Genomic DNA, 12,456 nt, shown 5'->3' with positions numbered 1-12,456 from the left:
ACCCCTGTCTCTGGAAATAACAGCCAAGGGGAAAATGTGTCTTGCCAAAATGGATGCGTCTCCAGCTGAACTGAGCGCACAGGGTCTCTCTCTTCACACTCAGCAGAGAAAAAGAAGCCTTTTGGAGACACAATTCGCACCAGCCCCAGATGGACATGCAGGTGGCTAGCTCAAGCACAGACCTCTCCGCTGAGACGGGGCGAACACAGCACAGCACACACAGATGGAGCCACCAGGACCCTTCCCTGCACAGGTCTCTCTTGCTCACAAAGAGGCAAAAGGAGGCAGGTGCTCAGCTCCCACTAAATATTTCCATGCCCCCTGTATACGATAGCCAGGGGCCGTGCTGGAGGTGCACCACGGAGCCCCTGCAGCTCCAGACCTCACAAGGGCCGGGGCTGCCACGACCCCCAGCTCACACACAGCCTGGACACGGTCTCTGGGGCTGACAAGCTAGAACACAAATCCAAGGTTATGCTCATTTTTGCTAAAGCATCAACAATCTTTGGAGTTCAAGACGTCGAAAGATGCTTTTAGTCATTTATAATCCCCATTAAACAAATTGCCTTTGCTATGCAAAGACCGACCCGCTACTTCTGCAGAAGAAACTGCAGGCAATACAAACCAAGGAGGAGCCAAGCGAGTGGAAAACCCCATGTCACCACTGCTGAGCTGGCACAGCGACCTTACATAGTTTGTTAAAATTATGTGCTTTCCATAAATTCATAAACATATGCAGACTTCTGCTGTTTGTACAACGCTTTGGAGCAGTCCCTTCAGTCTGGCTTTGTCTCTCCGTATGTTCTCTGCTGCCTTCATGCCAAGACAAGAAGAAACAATTGAGGAGGGAAATATTTGTGTGATCCTACAGAAATCCAGGTTGCTTCCACTCTGAGAGCCATCTAGAAGACCAATGAAACAGAAGCCCCAAACTGACCTAACCCGAAGGAAAGCAGCCCTCTCCCCAAGCCCCCTGCACAAGCTGCAGCAGCCTCACGAGCAGCTGGGAGGCAAGCACAGGCTGCCATCCAAGAGGAGCTGCTTCTTCCATTTATAGCCACGCTCCCCTCGCCTCCACTGCAACATCTTGGACAACACAAAAGCGTCTGTGGGGCTGTTTGTTTGCTGGGGGAGCAAGGAACACAACTGGCCAGCTGTCAAGTTATCTTCTTTGGTCACAACAACGTTTGATCTTCCCCAAACAAGTTTATCTCTGAACCATCTCGATGCAGTTCCTCAGGCCCTCTATCAGTTTATGGCGTTGGCACCGTACCCAGCCTGCGGTGTCCTCTCAGCTGCTGGCCAACAGAAACATCTCAGGCAGGGACAGAGCTCTAGAAATAGTTCAGAAGAAAACTATTTCTTTGCTGCAGAAGGTTCATCACCATTGCCATCACTTCCCTCCCCTGGCCAAGACACAAAATGAGGGGCCGGGCCTTACTGCAAGAGATCAAAGCAAACTCTTTGTTTTTATCTCGGTCAAGATAACGGGTTTTATTTGCCTTATCAGCCTGCAGGATGATTAACCTAAATGTGAGAAAGCTTCAAGATGCCAGAGGAGCTCAAGGGTGGGGAGCACGTCCCAGAGCACAACTGCCGCACGCTTCAGATGTGCCGACACCACGAGGCACACAGAGCGGGTCCTCGCCCCGGCCTGCATGCGACGCCCGCCTCCCCCGGCCATGGCTGCAGGTCCCGTGGCCTTCAGCGTCGTTCCCACACCAGCAAACCCAGCAGCAGGCCGCAGTGCTCACCCACGGGCTTGGGTGCAGCTCAGGAAGGGCCCTGCAGCCGCACGAGGCTCCAAGTCCACCATGAGGAGCCCCATGGGACCTCACAGGCCTGTGGGGCCCACACTTTGGCCTTGTGCCCCGAGGTACTGCCGGTCACCTTCTGCCTGCACCGGGAGGTTTTGACCTCTACCTGCATACACTCAGCCTTACACGCTCCCTGCAGGTTTCTGGGAGCACATATGTCGATGCACAACCTCGTCCTTGATGCACAATCCTGTCCCCGGCCCCAAACCAGACATGGAAGAGCCCTGCCAGGTCACTGCGCAGGGCCACGAGCACCCCGCGGCTCAGCACCCACGGCTTCGTCCCGTTCCCCTCTCAGGCAGGGCAGGGCAGGGGGAGCTGTCACTTCTCCGATGGGAACCTACTGCTTCACATAATGAATCCAGCTGCTGAGATCGCTGCTTTGACTACAGGCCCTCAGGGACCTGCAGTGGGGCAGATGAACTCCCCGTTTGTATTCGTCTCCGAAGCACGGCCCGCATCTCCTGCAGGTCTTGCACAGCGCAGAAGGCAACAGCAGCAGCCTGGGGACTGCCCTGGCTCCCCCACACGTCACCCTGAAGGCGTCCAGAGGAAACACAGCAATGGGCACACAAATGCACACACTCACCCCGATGACCACAGCTGGACACGACGGCAGCCCACACATTGCGAGTTTGGGAGCAGTGCTCACGGTGGGCGAGGATGCGCAGCAGAGTGCCAGCACATCCACATCCCCTGGCCCCTTTCCTGCCCCAAATACACCCCCAAAACAAGCTGAGCTATTCCCTGCAGAGACAAGAGGAAGAGAGCACCGTGGGAAGGAGCAATCAGAAAGCTGCCAGGCCCCCGCTGCCCTCCCCGCGCAGACACACGGCCGTGCACGTGGCCTCGCGTGGCTGCCGGGGTAGGCAGCGTCCCCGCGAGGGGACACGAGCATCTCCCCCGCACGCAGGCTCCTCGTGCGCCTTCCTTCCAAGTGGCTGGCACGGCAGGGCTCCGTTTTTCCAGATTATCTCATTTTTGGCGCCTGCCCCGAGCACGCGGATTTGGGACTCTCTGCGTTTCTCATTCAGCCTCTCTGTTTGGGATCTCGGGCTGGAGGCGCTTTCCTGTTAAAAATAATAACAGAAAAAAAGAAAAAAGGCTACCCATAACGTAGCCCAAATGTGTCAGCTGGTTTTAAGGAAACGTTTCCCTACAGCTTTAATCTCTTCATACAGTTACATTGCTGTGCAGCTCAGGGAGCTGGAAATGATTACTCACTGTTTATGCACACAGGCCTGGCCTCTTTATTGTGGGCAGAGCCATGCTCGCAGTCTCTGGATCTCTCTAAACCCTGCTCCAGCCCTGCTCTCATCCCTACAGAAGGGCACCAAAGGAAAGGTGCCCGAGGCTCTGCTACGAGCTGGTGGCTCAATGCTCGCTGCATGGCCAAGGCGAAGGGTCCCCAGTTTTTGGCTACATCCTCCCCCAGGAGAGCTGCGGATCGCAAAGCCCTCTCCCTCTCTGCTCACTCTCACGGAGCCTCCAAGTGAAAAACAGCAAGTTCTGAAGACAAGGCTTGCCGTAGGGGTCCAGGGCTGGAAAAAAGAGTGGAAAAGTTGAGCTGCTTCATTCTTCTGAAGTTGTCATGCTTTTTCTGCGGAAGAAGAGGAGCAGGGACCTCGCTGCTATTTCAGAGACCCTGGCACCAAGGTGGCTGTCCCAAGGGGACCAGGGGGCAGCAATGGGACAAGGCTCCAAACAAGCTGGAACCTCAGGCGCTTTGCAGTCGGTTTTACCCACGGACCACCACGGATCAGTGCAGAGATGTGCTTTGTCCAGACTGACGGCTCCGACACGGCCACTGCAGAGGACAGTCAGGCTCCTGTTTTAGGTGAAGATTCCCATTATTCACCACATTTACCTCGATTCACCGACCCAAGCTGCGGAGCCGCCCTGGGAGGAAGGACCCCAGGGAGAACCACCACGGCCTTCCTGGTGTGCAGGAGCAGGGAGAGGGGCAAGGGGAGGCGCTGGCAGCGAAGCCATGGGCAGAGACAAAAAGGATCAAATCAAATCATCAGGTCAAAGCATCTTCCATTTCTCATCTGGGATCACTTCTCATCTGTCCCCTGAGATCCTACAGCCAGCCTCAACCCCAAATATAAACATGTCCAGATCTGGGGGAAGCACAGATAGAGGATAAAGCTGTCATGAAAAACATTAACCTTGCTGGGACCAACAATGCCTTCCCCTCCCAGCCATCACCAGCTTGCAGGACACAAAGAACAGCAAACAAGACGTCCTCCTGGATGAGTAATCCACTCCAGTGATGCTTCACAAGCCCGCAAATAACAACCCCAAACTTGTGAATCTTCAACATGCCTCTGAAAACGTTTCTAAGCCTGGCATTTACCCAACCTCTGGCACCCTGGCCGGGATTTCCAGGTCCCCTTCCCGAGGGACGGGCTGTGCCAGGCAGCGCCCCACTCGGGCACGTGGCAGCCGAACAGGGGGCCCCTCACCTGGTGCCCCCCCAAGGAGGGACACGGCTCTGGACAGCTCTGCAGTCCCCCTCCGAGCACAGGCACGGCTCTGCATACCCGCCTGGGTAGGCTGGAGGGAGCACATGTACCCGGGCACAGAGTTACGGGGTTATTTTTAGAGCTCTCACATCCCCAGCTCAGTGACGGGAGGCACCGGTGGAAGGAGGGCCCGGGCAGGAGGATGCTCTTCTGCAGGATGAGCCTGTCCTGCATCCAGCGGGGGGAGCCCCCAAAGCACCCCTTTTGTGAAGGGCTGGCAGATGCCACTGGATGCAGCGCTGCTGTCTGGGCTCCGCAGGGATCCCTTTGTCGCTCCTGCCCGCTCGTGGTCTCAGTTCCCAGGTCCTGGAGATGGCACCAGGAGGATTTCTGGCGTGGCAGCAAGTGCAGCTCCTGCCTGCCGCAGCACCAGGGGTGAGGCAGCACATACGCGCTTCACCCAGACAGCAAAAGCATCACCACCACCCAGCTCTGAGCAGGGGAAGGTCCCATAATGGAGAGCCCTCGGGGAAGCCGGGTGCCTCCAGCTGAAGGGAGGTCGCGCTCAGTGTCCTGGGGCTCCGCAAGAAGCATTGGAAAGGCTGGGTGGAGGCAACCACCCCGCAACAAAGTGCGGGCATTTCTGAGCACCGAAACCCAAAGGAAATGCCCGCTCCTGGCACCGCCCCGCAGCCCGCAGTTCTGGGAGCAGCACTTCCCAGCACCATTTTTAATTGCTCGTGCCTCTTTCTCCCCTTGGCATGTTCTCCCCTTGCATTTGCCCAGTGCGAAACCTTGCCCCAGCTTCTCTGACCCTCTCTGAGCACAGCAATCCCCGTCACCTCCTCGCCCAGTGCGTCCTAGCCACTCGTGTGGCCTGTGTCCCCGTCACCAACCGCTCAAACCCAACACTAAGCCCTGCAGGGAAGCAGGCATTGCTCCTCAGGGTGTGCAGCAGAGCGTGAGAAGGAGGCAGGGAGGGCAAGCAGAGGTGGGGAGCAATGTTTTGTGTTCCTGAGCCCCACCGAGGCCCCACCTGCGCTGCTCCCCCCTTGAGAACCGCTGCTCCCCAGCGGTCTCAGCCCCCCACCTTAACGAGGCTCAGCTCTGATTGCTGCTTGCCTCTGTGGTTTGTTCTGAACCTCTCTGGTGATGGCCCTTCTCCTCCAGCTGCCCTCTTCCTGCACAACGTGCTCTCCCGCATACCTCCAGCGCAGGCAGCAGGGCTGGGACAAGGGGTTCAGCACGAGGGAGCGCAGCTGAGCACCAGCAGCTGGGGGCTGCGTGTCCCGGCACGGGGCTGGGGGCTGCTCACGGCACCCCCAGCTCAGCTGCCGGCGCGAGGGAGCCGCAAGGCGAGCAGTCCCAGGGTGTCTGTGCCACGCGAGCATCCCTCGGGTGTCCCACACCGAGAAGGAGCAGGGCTGCACGCCTCTGCACCCACCCGCGGGGCACCCCCAGAGTGCAGCTCCCCCAAATTCCTGTGTCAGCAGCAGGCAGAGATGCCGCCCCCTGCCCGGCATCACCCCCGGGTGGGCGAGGGGCAGGGGCTCCGGGCTGCGTGCCCGTGCTGACCGGGGGGAGAAGCAGCCAGAGCCCTTCCCGCTCCTGCAGCTTTGCTTCTGTCTCTTCTCAGCCGTATTTAGACTGAAAGCCCCTTTTGTGGCAGTGCCAGGCTGTCCTGCCCTGTCAGGCAGACCCCGGACAGCTGGGCTCTTTGGTAAAACTCATCCCCAGCAGCTGCCCTGGGTTTCTGGAGTCCTTTTTGATGCAAAGAGCCCTCCCTTTCCCCCCTGGGCAGCTGGGGGATTCAGCAGCTGAGAAGGTCTCCTGCTCTTAAAGCGCCCAACTGTCTGCAGTCCAGAGCCCGGGGAGCTCCCCGCAGCCCAAACCCAGCAGGATGAGGCCAAGCGCAGGGAAAAAAACGGGTCCTGGGCATCATCCACACCGGTGCTGGGGACAGAGCGCCTGGCAGGGCGGCCCAGGCTGAGCCACCACTGAAGTCGCGCTCAGACCTCAGCTGGAGCCCGAGGGGCGCTGGCTTCAGTGCCCAGCAGAGGCTGAATGGAAAACAAGACGCAGCCAACGTGAGGCAGGGCTCGCGGGTCACAGTGGCTCTGGTCCGTGGTGTTATCAGGCTTTGGCTGCAGCGGCCAGGAGAACAAAACACCCTGCCCCCTGCTAACCAGGAGGCTGTTTCTGCCCCACAACGCCGAGCAACAAGATGAACAAAAACCATCCCAGCGACACCTCCACAACCACCTCGTTCCCCAGCCCACCAGAGGCTGCTCTGGGCGCTGCGCAGGCGCTGGGTCTGCAGGCAGAGCCCGAGCTGGCCCGAGCGCCCTTTTCTGCAAGCAGCGCGCTTTTGGCACTCTCCCATTTTATTTCTTCGGGGCTCGATAGCATCTCTTATTCCAACTGACAGCTCTTTCAGCCCGAATAAAACCAAGCGTAACATCCATGTCTTCAGACACGTGTGAGCCCAGAGCCGAGCCCAGCCCCGAAAGCCATCGCTGCCTGGGCTGGAGGAGCAGCCGTCAGCAGCACTCCGGGCTCAGCACCCTGCACAGACATTTAACCTGCAGCGAGGAGCGAAGGCAGCCGTGAGCCAGCCTCCCACCCCCGTCCGCAGCTGTACTCACCCTCTTCTCTCTTTGGTGGGCTCTCGACCAGCGCTGGCTGCGGTTTTGGCTCTGCCTGGGGCGGCTGCGGGGCCGGGGCAGGCTCCAACCCCTCGGCCTGCCGCGCCGGCGGGGCTGGCAGCTCGGCAGCCTTGGCTACCTGAATTTCCACTCGCTTGGTGGCCACGTCGGGCAGGGCAGCATTGGCCATCTCGGCTCGGCGCTGGGGCATCTCGGGGATCTTTGAGGCCGGCGCCTCCGCCCTGCGGAGCCCTGGCTCCTGGGGCTTGCCGAGCGTGATCTCAGTCCTCCGCGGGGTGGGCTCCGGGGGTTTGTGCCCCAGCACATCTGCTCGTTTGAGGCCAAACCTCGACAAGCCCGAGGTGGAGTTCTCCACCTGCTTGGATGAGATGTCAATGGAGATTTCTGTTCTTCTGGACACCGGCTCGGGCAGTTTGGGTCCAGAGAGCTCCACTCTCCTCAGAGAGGGCTTGGGGGATCGCTGGCCCGTGGGGTCTGCATGCCTGGCAGGCGGCTCCGAATTCCTCGCACCGAGTTCCTGAAACTTCTGCGTGGAGCTGGACACCGTGGACCTGAGGAGGGGGTTCGGGGTCCGTCTTTGTGGGGTGGAGGAATTTGAAGACTGATCTACCTCCTCGACCTCAAAAGATCTTTTCAGAGCTGAAAGACATTAACGGGAATGCAAAATTTAGTTACCGGCCATCTATGCATCTCAAGGGACACTTACAGGAACCGTCTGAGACTCGTGGCCCTGTTGCTGCCACGCGAGGATTCACAGCCCCATTGACTGCCTCTGGGGACTGAGGGCCAGGCTCTGCCTCTTCAGAGAAGCTACAAATCCCAGAGGCACAGCTGGAACTTGGACCAGGAAATTCAACCCCAGAAGCGTAACCCGGAGTGCCAGCCTCCCCTACACCGCCCCCCAGCCCACCCGACCCCGTTCCCCATCACGGCGCAGCCCAGGGCTCAGCAGCCCCGCTCCGAGCTCTTTCCTTTGCCTCTCGCGTCCAGAGGATGCGCAGATAAACACCGGCTTCCCGGTGACTGCTGCCAGCAAAATCCTCGTCCGGAACGTGAAAACAATCTCTGAAGAGCCCCGAACCCAAATAACGCGGCAACAAAAACAAAGGTGGCAGTCACAGGAGCGCATATCCTTAAAAACAGCCCCAGAGTCCATCTCAGCCAAAGGCTGCAGTGCTTTAAAAACAACAGCAGGAGACCCCCAGTGCAAGGAAGGGGCAAACCAGGAGGTGCTGGGGACATCCTAAAATCTAAACAGCATCACCCCCGTTTTACCAACAGGGAAATTAAGAGGCAGAAAGAGAGAGAGAGAGAGAGAGAGAGAGAGAGAGAGAGAGATGCAACACCAGTTAGCAGTGAGATTCAAGAGAGGATTTCCCACTTAACACTTCCAGAGGCAGCAGAGCCCCACTTTCAGCACCAGGCAGGGTCTGACACCGCTCCCACCACCACCCGAGCCACGTGCTGCCCTAACGTGGACGCCTGGGTTGCCAGCAGGTGGCACAGACACCCGCACACACCCCTGCCGTCCGGCTCCAGCTGGCGCATGGGTCCGCACAGGCTGCCAAAGACTGAAAACCTCAAAACCCCCAAAGCCGGGAACCTTTCTAAGGAAACCTGACGGTGCCGGACCTTCGGCTCGCTGGCTCTGAGCTGCAGAGGGGACAGAGAGCACCACCAAAGGAAGCCCCCACCTGCTGGCTGATGCTCCCCTCCTCGATGAGAGGCAAGGTCGGGCTGGGCTGTGCAAGGCTGAGCAGCCCGGGCAGCCCGACGCACACCTCAGTGACGATTCCCTGCACCCTTTAAACCAACAGAGCAACACCAGCAAGAAACCGCCTTTAAAATCCGCCCTGAGATCCCACGGGATGCCAGGAATGGGGGAGAGCCTCGTGCACGGCTTTCCCTCACCCCTTGGCATCCAGCCACCCCCGGTCCCCCCTTCTCCTGCAGCTCAGGAGGAGCTGCAGCGCCCCAGACACGTCGCACGCCGGAGAGCAGCCCCGGGCTCGGCCATGGGAGGCGGCTGCCGCGGCTGCCGGCTGCGAGCGGGGCAGGGAAGCGTCCACGTGGCAGCCGCCCGGCTCCGCTCCGCCAGCAGATCGCAATCGCAGCTGCTGACACGCACGGCTTTGGGCTGTCTTCCCTTTTTAGGGGGAATACCCAAAGAACTATTAAATACGAATGCTGGCTGGGAGCAGGAGCCTCCCCAGGATGCTCTGTGTGAGTGACCCCGCAAAAGCGGCTGCTGGGAGCCCTCCATGCCCAGGAACCAGCACAAAGGGACATACGGACGTGGGCACGGACACACACCTCTGTCTCCCCACTGCAGCCTAAAATCCCACATGGGAAATGCTGAGAAGCAACAGCGTGCATGGGACGGGCTCCTGCCAGGGGCAGGACATGCAGAGAGGCCGCCTGAGCCTGGAAACCCTGCGGAGCCGTTCGGGCACGGCATCCGAGCTGCTCGTTTGTGCTCCCCCCAGTAACACAGTAATGACAGGAGGGGCCCCGGGGGGGGCAACTAGCAGTGACAAACCCTGCACCTCAAAACACCCAGGGGAAGGAGGGGCAGGGGGCAGGAAACAAACCGGAGGACGGGGAATCGTCCTGCCCCACGGAGAGGGGATGTTACCCGCGGCACAGCCAGAGCCACGCGGGGGCTGCCACCTGCGGGGCCACCGCACCTGCGGGGAGGAAATCGAGGAGCTGCCGAGGAAACCGTTTTCCTCCATTTTATCTGCTCCGTTTTCTGAGTCCCCTAAAAGGCTGCACACGTCAGGCACTGCAGAGCTGCATCCAAGCCCCAGTTATCAGCACCCAAGAACAAGCGACCGATTTAAAGCAGCCCCAGCCTGAGAGCTGCTCTGACAGGTCCGAAGCTCTCCAAAACCGAGCGGGAGCGCAGACTTCACCACTCCCACTCCCCACCATGCCCCTAATCACATTTTAGCCACCTGCCCCGAACCCCAAGTTTCAAACACCGCAGATCGAGCCCCGGCTGCACTTTGCAGGAAGCAAGGGGAGCAGCAGGGACATCCTGAGAGCAGCCCCTCCTGTCCCCAGGCAGAGCCACACGGGGAAGGGGACATCGGCAGAGGACGTGGCCACGTGGCACCGGTTCCCTGAGGTTTCGCATCACGGTTTCGTCCACTTCAGGCTTTTAAAACCTGCTCGTCACTCCCCCTGCCAGCCGACTCAGTCGCGTTTTATTCCTCTCAACAAAGCAGCCTAACAGCCTAGTGACAGACATGTCTGGAGCAGCAGACGTCTGAAGCAAATGCTCTCAAGGAACCCGATAGCGAGGGAAATGCTGGCGAGTCTCTCCCCTTTGTGAACGTCCCTCTGGAAATTTCTCTGCACCAAGCGGCTCGGGGATTTCTTCCTGAGCTGGCGGCGAGTTTTGGATACGAAGAGCCCCGCTGACCTCCGGGGTTTGTGGTGTGAGCCACCCATCACCCCAGCTCCCTTCAGCCCCCGTGGGATTTGCCAGCGTGGAAAGAAACGAGGGCAGCAGTGACCTGGTGGTGAGGAACGCGGTGGCAGTGCAGGAGCGGCTGCCTGCAGCCCTTTCTGCTGACCTCAAACCTCTCCAAGCGCCCTGAGGCCGGGGCAAACGCGCACCCGCAGCACGGCCCCTGGAGCGCAGCCATCCCCTGCCCTTATCTCAGGGCTGGCCTGGGTACAACACCCAGAAATGGCTTTTCTCCAGGTCTTTCTGGGCCCGCTGCAAAAAAAAATGAGGAAAAGGTCAAAGCCCAGACACAAAGGGGGTTCCCGAAGTCTAAGGAAGAGCTGCAAAGCCGTGATTAGGGGCACAGAGGACTGGAACCATCCAAACACCGCTTCCCATGCCCACGCTGCGCCCCGGAGCAGCAGCGAAGGGGTCCCGAGGGGGGTCCTCAGGGATGCCACCGCCGGTGACACCGGTCCCCAGCCCGGCCGGAGCTCCCCTGCGCAGCATCGCCTCGCTCCTGCTCCTCGCGCAGAAAAGAGAAAGAGCTTGGGAAGCGAAACAACGGCCAAAAAAATTAAAAAAAAAAAAAAAAAAGAGAGAAAAGCTTAAAAATAGCCTGTCCTGTCCAGAGCCAAGAAAGGAAAGCAAACAGCCTCTGCTCCGCAGGACCCTCCCCCGGCTTCCTGCGGGGAAGCTGGCGTATTAATTAAAACAACAGGAGCCCGAGGCCGGCTCCGCATGGTGCTGGGGCCCCGCTGGCAGCCGTGGGCAGTGCCCGGGGTCCCCGCAGGCTCCAGGGCCACGTCCCTGATGGAGGACTCCAGGGAGCGGGACGGCCCTGCTGCGGGGTTATATCCCCACTGTGACGTTTTCCTGGGGCTGTTTGGCGTTAGCAGGGCTTCCCCTGCCCCACCAGCAGCATCCCTCCCGCTGGCTGGTGGTGGAGGCGCGGAGCATCGCCCTTCCTCCTCTTCCTCTCGAGGTGCCTGCGCCGCGGGGCGTGAGCGCCAAGCGGGGTTGTCATTTACACGCGTTTCCTTTTAACCGATTCCAACCCAATTCGGGCAGCCATTGCCTCAATCCGTGCCGCGGGAAGGCAGTGGCTCCCGTCCCACTGCAAACAAGCTGGAAATCCCCTAAAGCAAGGTTCCCAAGTGCTCCCTTTCGGTGCCAACCCAACCCGGGCAGCACGACCCTCGTGCCTGGGCTGCGGATCGCTCGCTCGGCCCCTTCCCAAACCCCTGGAGGCAGGGACAGCCGGGCAGCCCCCGCACTAATCCTGGCACGTGGGGCTCGGCGTGGCAGCACCTGCTGCCTGCACACAACTGCAGCTCCTGCGAGCCCCCGGCCTCGACCCCCCAGCTTGGCAGCCCGGCTGGACTAAATGCCAGCGCGCGCGGGGGCCGTCGCCGCTCTGCGAAGTAATTTTATCCTCCGAAAATGTTTTGACACGTGGAAGAAAGCAAATCTGTACTTCAAGTTTCACAATTTCCTCTTGCTGCCGATGCTTTCCCCCTGCTTAAAGCCCCGTTCTGGAATCACCGCTTCCCTCCTGCGCCCCTCCTGGCACGGCCGCGTCCCGTCCCGGTGCCTCCATCCCCCCTGCCCTGCCTCTCCCACCCAGGGGGCTCGAGCCAAGTGGCTGCAATGCCCATGGGCTGCTCCCTGGCAGCCTGGCGCTGGGCACAAGACACACACGCCTTCATCCTGGGCTTGAGCACTGCCAGAGAAGCAGTGAAGCGCTCGTGTCCCCGTCCGCTGCGTGCTGGGGATGCTCGCACAGCGTGGCTGCTGCGCCCTCCCGGTCGCACCACGGTCAGGTCCCGGCGGCGGTTAAAGCTGCTCCTTGGGGGATCCTGCAAACTGGCGAGAGGGGGCGGAGGTCTGGTTCAGATCCCAGAAGCACGTACGACAACAGCCAAGAGTTTCCAGAGAAGCCACAGGCAAGTGGCAGGGCTGGGGGTCACGTCTCATTGCTCCCCTCCAGGTTGGGGGTCACATCTCATCGCTCCCCTCCCTGCAGGAGGGTCCCCCACCACGTCCCAAGC

The 12,456-nt window shown here is 59.9% G+C and overlaps 1 protein-coding gene across 14 annotated transcripts in view; it reads right to left on the bottom strand.

Annotated features, from left to right (window-relative positions):
* Positions 1-12,456, bottom strand: part of SEPTIN9 (septin 9) — a 174,274-nt gene that overhangs the window by 87,728 nt on the left and 74,090 nt on the right. For all 14 annotated transcript variants that reach the window (XR_007708973.1, XM_035561910.1, XM_035561913.2 and 11 more), the window contains one exon: positions 6,931-7,590. Coding sequence is in view for 13 of the 14 variants with exons in the window: in XM_035561910.1 (XP_035417803.1) it covers positions 6,931-7,590 (660 nt within the window). In the remaining variant the exon portion in view is untranslated. The remainder of the gene's footprint in view (positions 1-6,930; positions 7,591-12,456) is intronic.

The sequence above is a fragment of the Cygnus atratus genome, chromosome 18 (assembly GCF_013377495.2).
Source record: "Cygnus atratus isolate AKBS03 ecotype Queensland, Australia chromosome 18, CAtr_DNAZoo_HiC_assembly, whole genome shotgun sequence".
Lineage (NCBI taxonomy): Eukaryota > Metazoa > Chordata > Aves > Anseriformes > Anatidae > Cygnus > Cygnus atratus.
This window is presented reverse-complemented; position numbering and strand designations above follow the sequence as displayed.